General features: G+C 45.5%; 1 protein-coding gene across 2 annotated transcripts; it reads left to right on the plus strand.

The window, feature by feature from the left end:
- The first annotated feature begins 222 nt into the window (after positions 1–222).
- On the plus strand, positions 223–11,697 carry LOC308181364 (natriuretic peptides A). Of its 2 annotated transcripts, XM_080564584.1 has the most exons (3): positions 223–2,368; positions 4,028–4,313; positions 4,588–11,697. In XM_080564584.1, the coding sequence occupies exons 1-3, from the start codon at positions 2,249–2,251 to the stop codon at positions 4,602–4,604; spliced, it is 423 nt and encodes a 140-aa protein (XP_080420710.1). In that variant the 5' UTR covers positions 223–2,248; the 3' UTR covers positions 4,605–11,697. The 2 variants fall into 2 exon arrangements, with proteins under 2 accessions (XP_080420710.1, XP_080420709.1); XM_080564583.1 differs by having other exon boundaries at positions 224–2,368; positions 4,028–11,697.
- The last annotated feature ends 126 nt before the right edge of the window (positions 11,698–11,823 follow it).

An 11,823-nucleotide genomic window follows, 5' to 3' on the forward strand; every position in this document is an offset into this window, starting at 1 on the left:
GGAGTATCTCTTGGTCCAGGTTATTAAAAGAAATCCTGGAATATTAGATTGTTTCACAGGGACAGGTCACTCAAAGCTAAATTTCTCACAACTGGGACTGATACCATGTTCCTCAGTTTCTTAGAGCTGGGTTTGTGACCCAGGGGCTGCTTTACAGATGTGCTGAGCTCCCAGGCAAAACTCAGATGAAATGACAGCGTTTTTTTAGCACAGAGACAGCACTAGAGAGTACTTGGCATGTGGGGGGGTGAAAGGAAAGAAACAAAAAATAGAACAGTAACAGACCCTAGTTATCTTAAATTGGACACTCGGTATTAATGAATTCTCACCTTTCTCAGTTTAGAAAATGAAGATAATGCCCTGTGCAAATAAACAAACACACACCCTAGAAGAGCAGAAAGAAAATACTTGTAATTAATTAGTGAACTATACAGACACTGCGGCATTGGAGTGTCGATAAAAAAGCTATCAGGTTCTTAATACTTTCTTAACCACAATTTGAATAGGACTAAATAAGATCGGGCTAGGACACAGAATAATAAAATAAATTAGTACTGCCTCTATGTACTGAGTAAAAAAAAAGCACTGAGGAAAAAATAGGGAGTGTTCTCATAATAACACATGCGGAGTTGAGCTGACTTCATGCTATATTAGGAAAAAGTAGTGTTTGAGCTTGATTTCACAACCTTGGGAATGTCCTTTCTAGTATAATTTTGGGAAGCTGATCATGTGAACAGTGTGTGCACGTTTGTATACAAACACTATGTTAGGGCATGAAACATATGTTATCATTCTGCTATTATTAAGTAACTCTACCTTGGAGATTCTCTCAAGATCTATATTCGTATCAATAGTTAGCAAATTGTTACGTATGCAACTTCCTTATATATTTGTTCCTGTTTCTAAGTCAAATAACAAGAAATGTTAGGAAAATGCAGCACAAACAATACGCTTTATTATTTAGAAATCTCCCATAATTATGTAAAAAGAGCAACTTTTATTTGCACTATACACAGAAAAACAATGCTGGAGGAGGAAGTTGCAGCAAATCTGCATTTTTGTAATTTCTCATTTAAACGTAGGCAGTTTTCAGCTTATCTTGAAAGCTTCAGCACTCAAAGAAACAAATAAATGCTTTTCAAAAGATATAAATATTAACTAAGTGTTTCATTTAACCCCCTCCCCAAACAAACGAACATAAACACAAAATTCACTCTTTCTTCCTTTGGGCCAGATTCTGATACCTTTGCTGAACAACACTGAAAGCCATTTATTTCAAGTTCTCACCGAGCAAGTTGCTTTCTGGTACAATGGTATTAGAAACTAGTACAAGAAAATTATTCCTGAATTTGACCATCTCGTCTTCACATTTTATTAATGCAAGGTCAAGCCTTACCATCGAAGTCTAAAGAAATCCCATTGATTTAAATGTGTAGCTGCTAATAAAGACTAATTTTTCCATGGTGCCGAAGTCGGGTGCCTGAGGGCTGGAGGCACTCGGTGTCCCCGCAGTCAGTCCAGACGTTAGCGGCTGTAACGAGGTGCGGATCGGGGCGCCTCTGTTGTTGGCAACACACAAATACAGAGACTCAACGCTGATCTCACCTCTACGGCAATGGGGAAAGAGAAGTGGCCCAAACCTGTGATTTTCAGCACACTCCGTGGTATGCGGTGTCTATGCGTATGCCATATATAGAAGGAAAGTGCGCATGATACTTTAGGTGTCCTAAAAGTATCCTTCAGCCTTTGCTCTCCACCAAGTGCTCATCTGAAAAGCTTTTTTGCTTTCCCTATAAAAGGTAATTTCCCTACAGAAATCTTCCGATCGAGCAGAGTTTAGAGCCATTTCGGGGTTCCTTCCCATCTCCATAAACCTGACCATAGGGGTCTCTTGAAAGAAAATTGCGAAGAATTTCCAACTGGACTATGTAATCACAGCGCCTGGTATCAAGAGGAGGGGGAGTGACATGAAATCACTGACTTGTGACATACATTCCTCAGCAACAGCAGCTGCTGCCTAATGACAGCTAATAAAGGGAATCTTCCCTTGACAGAGCTGCATGCCTGCAGGAGAACTGGAATGCGCCCCAGATAAATCCACTGATAACCTAGGAAGCAGAGATCACACCCAAACAGTATAAAAGACAAGCTTCGGAAGAGAGAGGATAGGACAAGGAAGAGAGAGACCTGAAGAGCCATCTCAGAAGAAACAGCTTGAACGCCCCATATTGCGAACGAAGGCAGCACCATGGACACTAAGGGCTCATTTTCCTGTGGTTTCCTCTTGCTGCTTCTCATCCAGCTCCAGTCCAGCAAAGCCAACCCCATCTACAGCCTCAGCCCTGCCAAAGAACTGGCCAGCATGGAGGTGAGGACTCTGCTTTTGCAAGGTTAAACTTTCAGGGGGCTTAGAAGAGTGTGAGGTGGTGTCTTTGCCTTTCTGTTGTACAACCAGGTAGCCGCGTTAGCGATCACATGCTGGGGGACGAAGTCTCAGTTCTTCACAGGGGTTTAATGAAGCTTTGTAGAGCAATCCCCTCCGGCGCTGGGATCACCCAAGCTCCTGGGGAAACAGAATTGTGATGTTGTGGGCTGTCTGCTTTGGGTTGTTGGTTCTTATTCTCTTAAACAGCCACCTCCCTTCAGGTTTCTTAATGAAGTGGAGCAATGTCGCAGACAGAGAACAAAGTAATGCATCGCAGTAGCTCTAGGAGAATAAATAGACAACTTTCGGGTGGGCTCCGTCTGTTTGTCCTGCTAAACGGCAGGTCCACAGGAGCAGGGCAGTCACATTGCTCCAGCTTTGTGGATTTAAGAGAACGGAGCTGCATGTAGGTGGGAGCTGAGGAGGTAAAGCAGAGCACCCGAAGGCAAACTTTTAGAAGATGCACAACTTGTGCAAATCGAGAGGAACGGTATCATTGTATACTGGGACTCATCCAGAAAAGACCCTAGAGCTACAAAATTACCACATGCAAACTTTTGTGAGTGATACGAAGAGAACAGAGAGTGATACTTAGAGAACAGGGAGTCATACTTAGAGAACATTATTATATTAGTTCGGGAAGCAATAAAAACTTAAGATTCAGTCTTGCAAGACCAAATCTGACAACTTCAACATTTCCTTGGAATGGTATCAGTGGCCAGCTAATTGCAGCATCAGACCAAGACCAAATTCCCTAAGATAATTAGGACAGTGTCAGCCAAACTGCCTCATGCCTCCAGGCTTCGCTGTCTCCAGCAGCTAGCTGAGGAGGGTGGCTTCCAAATGCGCTCACCCTCAAGCAAGCTGTAAGGCTCACTCCTCTCTAGCCTACTTCTAGAGATGGACGATTAGATTCTTCTAATTGGTTGAGCTGCCCCTGGGGAGGTTTCCTGATCCTGGTTATTCAAAGCTTTAAAAATTATAGAGAATGGTACCCAGAAGGAAGTCAGATAGCAGACATTTTTTTCACATAGGTATTTTCAAGGAGATGCACGTTACTTTAAGGAGCAGAAATCCAGCAACTCCTGGGGCAGGGATTAGTGGAGACACCAAGAGCTTCTCACAGTGCTGCCCACTGCAACAGCAAGTGGTGACAAGCAAGCAGACAATCTTAGAAAAAGAAGAGAAAGCCAACAGCTGACAAGCAGCATTGCAGGCAACTTCTGAGAACGTGGGGGTCCCTATGAATTTAGAAGTACTTTGAGACTGTGTACCACTGATGTGTTGAGCTTTATGTCCTGGTGCAACACAAGCCTTTCTTTGTTTCTCTGCCAAGAGCTGTTCTAACCTTGCCAGTAAGAAACACTGCTGTGGAAGACAGCTTCTATCAGCTTTTGGCTAGACTTTCCCATAAATGGAATTAGTGTGGACTTAGTGGATTTACTGCAGAGCTCAAGAACCACCAGCAACTCCAGAATACAACCTGAGAGACTCCCTAGAGGTTGCTTTAGGGCCATAGGTGAATGCAGAATCAGATGAGCGGAAGGACTAGTAAATGACCATGAAACTCTGAGTTTCATGAAATTAATTCTTCTTTTGTAGGCTCTGCTGGAGAGACTGGAGGATAAGTTTGCACTGATTGAAGCCCTGGAGTCCAATCCTGACCTGCAAGAGCCCAAAACCCAGGAGGAGATCCCACCAGAACTCATAGATGACAGTGATGACCAGAAGACTGAGTCCAAGCTAGCACCCAACACCCCTCTGTCCTACAAGGACCCCTTCCTCAAGAGACTGAGGGGGATGCAGATGCCCAGGATGATGAGAGATTCTGGCTGCTTCGGGAGGAGAATTGACAGAATTGGCTCCCTGAGTGGAATGGGTTGCAATGGTGAGTCCAGCCTAAGCCATCTTGGTGAACAGAACAGACTATACCTGTGTTAGACAACAAGGGAGGAGCAGGCTTTCATTTAAGTCTTTAATAATAAGAAATAGTTAAACAGTTTGAGAAAGGAGTTCACTTCAGTATGAAATTTAAGCTAGTAGTGGTTTTTCAAAAGAAAATGTGTCTATTGATTTGATGGATAAAAGCACTGCTGGCAATAGTGGCGTATACCGGGAGACAAACAGATTCAAATAACATTTATTGCATGTTTGGCTTGCAGGTTCCAGGAAGAATTAGGACAACTTCCCTACCCGTGCTCTGAAGAATGCTTTACAGTACCTGTTCCTCCCAAGATGAAAGCCAGATGCTTTCTAAACTCGTCAACAGAAAGTTATTCCTATTTTTATTTATTTATTTATTTATTTATTTGATTTTTTTAAAGAACATTTCTTACTCTAGCACCAAGAGACCATCTTTAAATAAAACTAACACATTAGACATCTATGCTGGACCTCTCTCCTGTCTGTTGCATTAAATTTCTTGTATTTTCCTAAAGTCAAAAGCCTACGTTTTATTGGTACTCTGGTACCCGCAAGGCTGGATCTTACACAATACTGAGAAAGTATGAACCTGGGAGAAATGAGAATGAGTTTTTCACTAGAGTTTCCCTCTCTTCACTAAGAAATTATAACATTATCAGGAAAAAAAAAAGCTTGCTCACCACTGGAAGACCAACATGAGCCCTCCTGTAGACAGGGTTTCAGTAACAAGAGAGTCCTTTTGCTGATATAGCTTATTCAGTCAAGGCAATTGCCACTCCACTGCCACAAATCCCTCGTGTAAGCAAAATTTATGAGAAAAGAAATTAGAAAGATAGCAAAACTTCACAAGTAAGAAGATAACCAGAGGGAGGAAAGGGAATTCATTGTATATGCTTTCTAGCACTGACCAAATAAAGGCTACAAGCATCAACAGAAAGATACGTCACTGACTGTGTCTTGTTTCACTCTGTATGGGGTTGAGCCGCTGAGCCCCAGTTCCTCTTGAAGGATCCTCAGAGGGCGTGAATCCTATCACAGTATTTCTATATGTGAGGGAAGGAGGGGTCACTCCTATTACAGAGCAGCTTGGGTATAACATTTATCACTTTCTGGGAACGGCCCCTCACACAGCTGTTCTAAACATGGCTAACACACAGACTGCAAGCCTGATACAGATCTCATTTAAACCTTTCTAGCTTAATTTCGCACCTCTGATCTGAATTTGGCCCGAACCCCATTTCCCTGCCACTGCCCCCCCCCCCCCAATAGGGTTATGTTGCCAAGACCACAACCAGTTAGCATCCCACAGACCAAATCGCTTGGGTTCCCCGGTCAGCTGCAGCACCAGCATTGAGCCCAGGCAGTGTGCAACTGTCCTGTGATCCCACATCCCACTAGAAACTGAGTTATTCTGAGGATCTGATTTAGGGTCTTGTTCCCAGGGCCTAAGAACACAGCAGCACCAGGCTGGACTCAGCTGCTGAAGGCGCACACGCCCCCACCGAAGGGGTCTGTAGAGAGAGGAATGATATTTGAGGCAGGCCATAGGCAGGCAGAGGTGCCAGAGACATGCAAATTGCTGACAACGGCTCTCAGAAACCCCAGCTACAGTGACACCATAAGATGGGGTGCTGAGTGGCACACCACTCCTGCACACATTGTTTACAGCTAAGGCTGCTGTATCCCTTTAAAAGGCCTATGCCACACATGGCATTTCTGACAAGCTGCCCTCCCAGGCACTCCCCGTGCTGCTGACAAGGCCTCCAAGAGGCACCTGATGCTGCCCGCCGTGCTGGCCCTCGTGATTCTTCCCTAGGCGAGAAGAGCAGAAACCTGCCCGAGGGAATCATTTTGCTCCACTGCAACAGGAACCAACACCTCCTGAGACGTGTCGGAACATCTCCTCCGAGTCAGAGCCAGCCAAAGACAAAATACTCCGTGCAATAGCGTCCAGAGGGGTTTCTCTAGCAAAACTGGTTCCCAGATCAAGGCTCCCAGCAGCAACCACGAAACGGCTCTGTAGGGAAAAGCTACAGTGACTTTGCATTTATTCAGAGGTGGTTTTATAAATCAAGGGGCCTCCTGCTGGTAAACGGCTTTGGGGAGCCATTGTGAGGACAACACAGCTTTGTCCCCTCAAACAGGCTTTCCAAACACAGCCCTGCAGCCACCTTCTTCCTGCTGCAGCTACTGGGAACACAGGTGGATCCCTCCACACTGGGCTCCCCATGCCCAGCTACGAAAGGAAGTACAACCAATCCTCATGCTCTAACACTAATAGCCCTTGCTGGAGCTGAATTTTACCTAGTCAAGCAAAACTTGCACGGACGCACCAAGACCCTGTAAATTATCCCTCCCTGTCAGCCCCCCGGGGCACAAAACCCTAATGGGTTCAGTGGAACGTGCTAAAAATGGCAAGAAGAGTTGGCGCTGCCAGACCCAAAGCCAGGTGGGTCCAGTACTAACAGCAAGCCAGTTCCTGGTGGAACAAGTCTGTATTGGCTTGCAGACAGCATGTTAATAGACCCTACAGTCTGGGAGAACCTAATTGAGGGCAGGCAATCTAGGAAAAAAGCATCTCTGCGGCCGGATTTTTACTGCTGCTCCCATAAACACACTGAGCTGTAAACCTCCCCCAGGGAAATCTCACAGCCAGGTCAGAGTAGGACTGCACACGGAAAAGAGCACTTGGAAAAGCTGAACGAGAGAAACTTAGCACTGATAAGCTCTACGGGCAGAGAGGAAGCACCCCCAGGGATGAGCAAAGTGCTGTGAATCACTGGTGCTGTGAGAGCTGGGTCAGAGAGGGCAGGAAAGAGAGGAGGGAACAGGCGGTCCCAAACAAGCACGAGACAAAAGCAGCCCACTGTTTGGGGAGAGAGCAAGGACACCTGAAAGCTGAACTCCTCTCTGGAGCTGTATCGGTTGCTTTCTGAAGAGGGTACAGAAAGGCTCTGGCCAGGAGGGTGCCTACAGTGACCCAGAAGGCTCCGCTGGGAACTTGCCTTCAGCGAGGTGAGGAATTTCAGTCAGTGTGTGCAGGAATGGAAGGTCCTGGAACAAGCTAGCATGTGAATTCATTTATCAGCTGGTTCACAGAACAGGTCAGCAGGCTGACGTCCGCAGCAGGGGAAGGACCGAGACACAAGCACTTACAGCAGCGTGAGACGCATCAAGTGCTCGTGCTCTGCCTCGCTTCGCAGCAACCTGGACTTGTGTTCATGGCTCAGACACTCAGAGGAGGGTCCTGTTGTCCCAGGCGTACACATGAGGTGCTAAAGCCATGCTGCAGTCTTGGCCTTTCATGCAGATAAAAGCAGATGCCTAATGGCATTTTGTTTCTTCTGCTCTTTTCACTGCGGCAGATTCCCACAGTTGCATGTTAGCCATGGAGGGATGCGGGCATTCCTTCTAACTAGGGCATGCTCTCTTCCAGCAGCAGCCGGTCCTGCACAGACCCACGTGTAAATGTGAGGCAGCTTCCTTCGGATTTATGGCGGAGCTGCCTTTGGTGCCTACAAATTGTGGAAATTAATCCTGATAGAACTTTTTGGAGGGAAAGGGGGAACCAGACTGGAGAAGAAATAAGCAGTACCAGGCTGTTGTGAGAACACGAACTGCAGATTAATGTATTCCTACTAGGACTTCACACCTATCCAGGATACGCTGCAAATCTTCTAAAGAAACTCCCCCTAAGGGAAGGCAAGGTTTGCAGTGCGTGTCAGTAACAGCGTAGGAAAAAGACTGGTGGCCACACAACCAAACCAGCACTTCAGAGCTTTGCTTTAGCAATTGTGCTATGGGTCAGACAGAGGATCAATGTAGCTTGTAATTGTAAACAATTCAGAAACAGGATGCCTCTGGGACAAAGCTATTGCTACAAAGAGCTGATGTCAAACCCAGATAACAGCAATTACATTACAAGCAACTATTCAGCACTGACCATGGGACAGAGTTCCGAAATCCTGCCCTCCTCCACACCGTCGGGTATCTGAGTGCTTTATAAAACTTAATCAACCCCCATAGCACAGCACCTAGGACGTACCCCCAGTGCTATCACACTTATTGTGCGAAGGAAGAAATGTCCCAGGGAGATCAGAGAGAGACCAGCCTCACGCCTTCCACCGGGCTCCGATGACATTTGCCACCTCCTGCGATGCCAGACTTCATCCTCGCTTCCTCATAGCTTCTGGCAGTAACCCTGACTGGTAGTGCATAATTCAGCAGCTTTCTTTCCTTTGAACTTCGAAATACAGTAATTACACTGGTATGCTTCATACACACTGTAGGGCACAAACCTCATTTGGAAGAGCAGGCCAGTTGGCCTGCAGGTTTTTTGTTGTTGCAAATCAGATCTGAGAGTTTCTTTCTCCCTCGCAGAGGCTGCACTATCCCTTTCCAGCCTCCTGCTACACAAGATGTTTCACTGAACATCACCGAAATCCCAGTCTGCAAGCAAGAATGCCAAGAGGAGCTGTCACCACTGCTTTGTGTCTATACGAAATCGTACGTGAAGTATAGGGTGCGTATCCTCAGCTGCTGCAGGGACGAGTGGAGCTGTGCCAGTTTCCATAACAATCTGGCCCTATCCAGCTTGCTTGATTTACATCCGCTGAAGCTTGCCCCCAAAGGCCTCTTTGCCGATTGACACCTGCTGATGAGCGCGTCCCAGTCGTCCCCGACAGCAGCTCCTTACAGCTGACAGTACGATGGCACCGTGCCCAAAGACGGAGGCTACCAGCAGTAACAGAAAGCTTGTTGACAATTCTGCTGTGATGAGAGCAACCCTTCCCTGGGTCTCTTGCACGCTTCCCCAGAGGTACAGCTCCATCAGACAGCTGGCACCCAGTTGTCCAACGCTTGTCTTGTAATTTCCCCAATGAAGAAGCAAGAGTCAGAGGCATTGCTGAGAGAGAAAGGGCAGGGGATCTTTTCTAGTGCTTCTCTCACACCTTTCAACTGTGAAGCCTCTCAAAACAAGTCAAGAGTGTCCCTGTGCTGTCATTCTGTGCTGGGGTTGAACCATCGCCACCCCAGCGACAGCTGCTACTGACAAGTAACTTCAAAAGGGAATCCTTCTGCCGACTCCAATCTCCAATCCTTTACCAGAGCAAGTGACAGAATGTAGCAGGCTTCATTCTTCAAGCTCTTGCACCTCACTGCTGGACCAGAAACTGCCATGATCTTTGTTCCCTTTTACCGATCGCTTGCAATATCTGAGTCCTTCCCACCTGAACAAAACGGAAGCACTAGTACAACTGGTGTTTCTGAAGAGTCACAGGCACATCAATTCCCATCTCAGTAGTACAGCTTGCCCTTTATGAACAAAAGGTTGTATCATGTCTGTATTTTGTTTTCCTCGGAGCAGATTCTGATATGCTTTCACGAACGAATAAAAAAAAAAAAAGCCTAAAGCTGTAACCAGAATTTGGGCTCTTATGCGAGAAGGAAAGGAAGGAAGAAGGATTTGTAGGACCTTCCCCTATTTTCCCTTCCTATATCCTGACTGTTCTTTTGGAAAACCAGCAGAATCCTGCACAGAAACAGAAGCACAGTTGAAAAGAGTAGAAACTTTTAAGAAAAGGCAAGAGGAGGCAGTTCGGGTGAGATCTACTGTGTTGGGAAGTAGGAAGAAAAAGGAAGATAAAATCAGTGTGTAAAGTTGGGCATCTCACTGAGCTATTCTCTAGTATAAGCAGCAAGGCTCTCAAGGTTGTCTTGTCTTTCCTGTTAGAGCTGTGAGCTCTTCAGCATACTTCAGCATAACATTGCTTTGTGTGTTCTCCACAGACTGGTAAAAATGGGTTTCGGTCTCTTGCTCCTAGATGCTCAAATATCAGTTAAATGTGTGATAAACTACACACAGCCCATACAGTTACTCACGCCTTTTTTTTCCCCCCTGCAGTTTTGAAACAGCCTGGAAAAAGGACAGCTTAACTAATTTTAAATCGTGACCTCTAAACCCCATTGAAACCTCTTCTCCTTCATTTCCCAGATGGTGAAGGGAGGAAAGTCTCACTGCCACCTCCCTTCCAGCTGTGAATGAACTATTTCCCACACTGCAATTCAAAAACTACAGTGGATGTTAAAGAAGCCTAGCGTCTCTCGCTGATGCTGAAAAGCATTTCAGCACCTTGGACAAGAAGAGCAACTTCATTATCTCATCAAACGCATAAGTGCAACGAAAGCCTGGGGCAGTCATGCTGTTTCTTCCTGTGGGTGCTGCAAGATACACACTTGTACGTGTATACGCTCGCTGAAGCTGGTGGCTTGCCTCCTGTCAGCAAAGCAGAAGAAAATTTCACCAAACACTAAGTTCTCCTGTTAAATACACAGTTTACAAGTACTGGGGTCACAACACATGGTTGGATTTATGAGCCTATAAACCTCAGTAGAAAGGGGTTTTAATCTAAACATGAAGCCATTTGCTTTAAGCATAAATGTGCCAGACACCTCCCTTTTTTTTGTGTGAAATTTGAGGGAGAAAGACAAAAGACAGTCTATTGCCTCCCTTATTCACTGTTACTCTAAAGCAGCAGTTGATGTGCCTCGGTTTTAAAAAGAAAATTAACTGCTCTCACTTCCTCCTACATTACTGTAATTTATGTGTGAAGACAGTAGCAGAGCTGAAGCAGAGTTCCCCCACTTACTCTCCTGCTGAATCTCTTCTGAATCCTTTGTAGGAGCACAGCTTAATTAAGCAGACTACATCACTTCTTATTTTGCTCCCAACCACAGATTTTCTGCCATCTCCTCCCAACAGATGCTTTTATCAATTTCAGGCCCTCCCTCTGTGTCATTACATACACACCAAACAGGAGACTGATGGCAGGAGCCAGACGAGCTGCTGGCTGACTTTGTGTGAGAGTGAATCAGCAAGCTACTACATGCATCCTGTATAACACAGCTACCCGATGAAGAAAAACAAGCATGGAAAGATGGTGAGTTTTTGGACCAAATACTACAGTGCTCAAAGACTGTACTTGCTCACAATTCAGGCCTAAGCAAGTGATGAAAGATCAAAAATTGTCACGGGTTCTTTTCTGCATAATCACAAACTAAATAAGGGCTAAAGATGAAACCAAGATTTTTCACACTGGGAGAAATCACCTGTAAAACAAGAGGTGCAACGCTACACTCTAAATATCTTTCATTAACTTACCTACAGGAGGGCAGAAAGCAAGAGTTCCCAGATAAGAAAAGCAGCAGTCACGTCTAGCACAGTGTGCACAATTCATCTCCTTATCATACATTTGTTAATTCCTTCCCTTTGTTGTGAGAGAACAAGGGGCTAGAGTGGTTGCAGCCTAAAGGTTTATAACAACTTCTATTTCTGCCCAGCCTCAGGGCACCTTCTGTGAAACTGTCAGATCCAGACAGCTTATAAATAGCAACTACTCATCTATCCCAAATTGTGTTCTTGAATATTGCAATGTTCTACCAGTTTTATTACAGTAAAGGACAAAAAAATAAAA

This window comes from Anser brachyrhynchus (genome assembly GCF_964034855.1).
Source record: "Anser brachyrhynchus genome assembly, chromosome: 21".
Classification (NCBI taxonomy): Eukaryota; Metazoa; Chordata; class Aves; order Anseriformes; family Anatidae; genus Anser; species Anser brachyrhynchus.